At 32.7% G+C, this 4,410-nt stretch overlaps 1 protein-coding gene across 3 annotated transcripts; it reads right to left on the bottom strand.

Annotated features, from left to right (window-relative positions):
* Positions 1–1,664: 1,664 nt before the first annotated feature.
* LOC106779252 (mitochondrial inner membrane protease subunit 1) lies at positions 1,665–3,891 on the bottom strand. 3 transcript variants are annotated; one of them, XM_014667330.2, is made up of 5 exons: positions 3,708–3,890; positions 3,051–3,190; positions 2,712–2,984; positions 2,118–2,211; positions 1,665–1,989 (listed from the first exon to the last, which is right to left on the bottom strand). In XM_014667330.2, exons 2-5 carry the CDS (start codon positions 3,123–3,125, stop codon positions 1,952–1,954), a joined length of 480 nt encoding a protein of 159 aa, XP_014522816.1. In that variant the 5' UTR covers positions 3,126–3,190; positions 3,708–3,890; the 3' UTR covers positions 1,665–1,951. The 3 variants fall into 3 exon arrangements, with proteins under 3 accessions (XP_014522816.1, XP_014522815.1, XP_022632249.1); XM_014667329.2 differs by having other exon boundaries at positions 2,101–2,211; positions 3,708–3,886; XM_022776528.1 differs by lacking the exon at positions 3,051–3,190 and having other exon boundaries at positions 2,101–2,211; positions 3,708–3,891.
* Positions 3,892–4,410: the final 519 nt, after the last annotated feature.

Genomic DNA, 4,410 nt, shown 5'->3' with positions numbered 1-4,410 from the left:
ATATATATATATATATATATATATATATATATATATATATATATAAACTTACCAGAACATTCAAATATATAAAATTTATAAAACAGAAATATAATTCCTAAATATTTATAAAATAAATAAAATATTCAAAAAGCCAATATAATTTCTTTAAAATTGTCTTAAAGAAAAATACGAGTACTATAACGTATCGTAAATGTTTTTAATTAAGTCTTTTTTGTGAAAAATATTCAATTTAGGTATTGCCATTGATTGCGTTAAACGATATTAAAGATTATGATCCTGGTGTCAGAGGAAATTTTAAAAAACTTTATTTTAATCAAAACACAATATCATTTAGGAAAAATTGATTAAAAGTTAGGGATTAGTGGTTTGATATTGGGTGTGAGTCAATTGGAAAAATTTGGGAATCCACAACAACCAAGTCTCGAAAAAACCACAATGGTGTCATCCTCCATCGTTGCCACTACCTCGCACCACCACCATGCACACGCCGCCGCAAGGCGGCCGCAACTACCACTATCGTGCTGCAAAGCCCTTTTCAGGCCACTGCCGCAATAAGAATTGTGCCACTCAAAGAATCTATAACCACTACACCGGAAACCTGTTCGTTACCCAAATGAAGCAAATCGCGTCTCCGCCACTCTCTAATCACCTCTACCCGCCACCTACATCACCACTGTGAATCTTCATCTTCTCCAACAAAACCACCATGATTCCACACTTGAAACTCACAGAAAAATCCCAAACTAAAAGAACCCTAAAAACCTAAATCACCACCGTGACAACCTCTATATTCTCGCTCCTCGCTGCCACCAGAACCCAGCCAACCATTCGAACCTTCATCTCACCACCATAGAGAATCAATAGCACCGTGGAGGAGAAGAGGCGAAACCCTATCGCGAAGAGAGAAAAAGGCTCGAACCCTAACGCGACCTTTCTTGTCACCGTCGTGCAACCTACCTCCATCAACCTTCGTCTTCGCACTTCTCAACTATCAACAACTCAAACCTGCAAGAAGAATACCCAGAGAAGAAACCCCCAATTTCCAACCACAACAACAAGCCTCGAAAACCCCCTATTTTTTCCAAATTTCCCCACACTCAACAATAAAACCACTAATCCGTATCTTTTAATTAGTTTTTTCTAAATAAAACACACTCATCAATCAAACCATTAACTTTTAATTACTTTTGAAGTTTTTTAAAACTATAAATAAATAAAATCCAGCTCAGACGCCCAAATGCAGTCATGTCAAAAAAATATCCACCTCCAAGCACAATTTTTAAAATCGTCCAACACAATTAACAGTCAGACCCAAATTAAATCAATTTTTCACTAAAAAGAATCTAATGGAGAAAATTTACAATACAATTATGTAAAAATAGAGACAACTGAAATAATTAATCCTTAAAATTATTTAAATGTGCACGGTGATTTTAAAATTTAGAAACTCCATTCTTGTTTTAAATTTAGATACTTGACTTATTTTTCGAAAGCTAAAATTAGGCAAATTGTTGCAGGTGGCTTTTATTTTTAATATCTATAATATTGATTTGTTGTTAATTCATTTTTTTTTTTAAATGAGACATATTACAAGTTTTGTGTAACTACATTGTGTAATATATAAGATACATTTTATAAGAAAAAAGTGATAGGTAGAAGTGTTCATCCATGAAACAAGCATTTTATAGATAAGCAATGTGCTGGGCAATTATAATATGATATCCTTATTCGAAGAACCTTCTTCAAAAAACAGGTTTCCAAAAGGATTAGCAAACCAATGGATCTAGCAACAGAATGCAAAAGCAATTTGAATCTTTGGTGAGCAAAATGCACTCCTCTAGGAAATAAACTAGAGTCCAAATAGATAGGATTTTGCCTTTCAAATTTAAATAGAGTCATGTTGCAAAAGATCGTAGCTTCCATGATTGAATGCTTTGCTTCATATCATTTATTCCAGAAAGGTCCAAAATATTGAAATGGATATATCTACATACCAAACATCAAAAGATTAGGGGAAAGTGTGAAAAGAAAAAAGGATGAAACAGGAAGAGAAGGCCAGTGTGGTGAGGTGAGTCATCATATAATACAACAACTTACCCTCCAGAATATCTTACTCTGAATAAGGCCATAAGGAACAGGACCAAATTTTCTAGAATCACGGCTATTAGACTTGTTATCTCCCTCTACCCAAATGCTACCCTTTCGAACCTGTACAGGGAAGGTATACTTTAACAATGGAATCTCCAAAACACATACAGCAATGGAAAAAATGGATTAATGACAAAATTCTCTACACCAAAAGCTATCAAATATCTAAATAGAATAGAATATATCAGAGATCAAGCCCATTCTTAATGTGAAAAAGATATCATAGTATTATTGAGAGTAAAGAAATCCATTCTTATTTGACAAAACTGATATGGGTTTGTATGGCCTGTACAAGGGAGAATAACATATTGCAATCCACGTTCTATAAGTCTCTACTGTCGAGGAGATAAACTAGGATGCAAGCAACTATCTAACAACTAAAAATCAGGGATTTCTGCCAAATCATCAGAAAATAATAATTAAAACTAATTCTAACGTTAACAATTAAACAAAAGCAAGATCAGAAAAATAAACCTTCAAAATACTAGCAAAACAGAACCCATAATCAAAATGATAAAATAAAAATAAGAATTTAATTTGTAGGAAGAAATTGAGCATACCACAACCGTCTGAGGCTTATCATTGTTCTCGGGATAGGAAATGTGTGTAAAATTATCATCCACCAAGTCATTGGTCTCAGGATTGGAACTGTATGTAATACTATCACCCTCCAATCCAATCACACGTTTGGTCAGATAATGCCCAGGTTTTTGAGGGTCGCAAAAGACTACAATATCTCCACGATCAACTTTACCAAATCGGGTTGAGATCTTTTCAGTCAAGAAGATACTTAATGTCGAATCGATTGTAGGAAGCATGCTAGGACCAATTGTCTGCAGCATTAGAAATGGTTACTTACAAAAATAGAATTTAAGACGATAGACACAAATCAGGCTTACCCCAAGAGGGTCGATCAGATAGGTATTGACAACATGTATATAACACAAGCTCTTAAAAATAGTCCCAAATGTCATCACTGCACTTTTAATCTTCAGGTACAGAACCCAAATATTGTCACCCTTTGTGGAAAGCAAGAGCTCTGTTCACCATTAGTATACCAAATAGTTGTCAGATGTGAGTGAAGAGGAAAAGCTGAAAGCATAGTGTTGAAGTGGCCAGAAGCAATAAGCTCGGCAAAGATGGGTACAAACAGAAAAATATACCATTTTCTTAGCCCTTTTCGATAACTTGGATCAGTAATGCCATGTGGTTGTTGGTTTCCACTTTCTAAGTTCTAACTCGAACTTTTAGATCACGATAAATAACCACTTTTACCACTAAAAAAATATGTTGCCTTTCTTTTACTATCCAAACAAATTCAAAATTTCATAATTCAAAAGGATTTAAAGAGTTTGTTAGAATGATATTTGGGAATGCTACAGTTAACGATTCAAAAATTAACCCGAATGATTCGCAATCTACATTCTAACACAGTATCCTTAGTTGAAAGGCTTTTTGAGGAGAAACAACAGAACAATAGCACTATCCTCTTTCAATCCCATCAAACATAAAATATGAATTAAATTAATCACACAAGAAAAGGGGAAAGGAGTGACCTGGTGTGGGAGTGGCAAGGGTTGGGTTTCAATTTGAGAGCATGAAAGCAGCGACGTGATCGGGGAAATTGAATGCGCAGTTGTCGGAACAACCAGGTTAGGGTTTCAATTTGGGGAGAATCAGAAATGAACATGCAAAACGGGAAGAAGAATAAGAGAGAAGAGGGCTCTTAAATTGCAAGATCTAATCTAAAATAAATTGTGCTCAATTTTTTTTAAATAATAATGTATAGGATTAATTCCTCATTTGCTCTTCTAATTTATTAGATTGGTTTGTCTCTTGTTATTTTCTAAGTTTAATTTAGTTTCTTAATTTTTTTTTAAAATATTCAATTTGATATCTTCTATTAGTTTTGAGTAAACGCTAATTAGATCGCGTTCATCTAACTGGTTTAAACTAATATTTTTAAAAAAGAATTAAATATAATATATATATATATATATTACTTAAAAATTAATTAATATTTAAGAAATGACTTTAATTTTAGATGTAAATATTTGGTTTAAACCTTATGTATCATATTAGTTTAGGAATCTTTAATGAATCATTTTATTAAAAAAATTTCAATTCAATCATAAATTTTGTAAAATCATAATAATTAAATTATTTTCATTAAGTGGTTACATTAAAATATAAAGACATGTTGAAATGGATGATTTTATCAAGTAGAGATAATTAACATAAATTACCTTCCTATACAAT

This window comes from Vigna radiata, unplaced genomic scaffold (assembly GCF_000741045.1).
Source record: "Vigna radiata var. radiata cultivar VC1973A unplaced genomic scaffold, Vradiata_ver6 scaffold_198, whole genome shotgun sequence".
In the NCBI taxonomy this organism is placed as follows: domain Eukaryota; kingdom Viridiplantae; phylum Streptophyta; class Magnoliopsida; order Fabales; family Fabaceae; genus Vigna; species Vigna radiata.
This window is presented reverse-complemented; position numbering and strand designations above follow the sequence as displayed.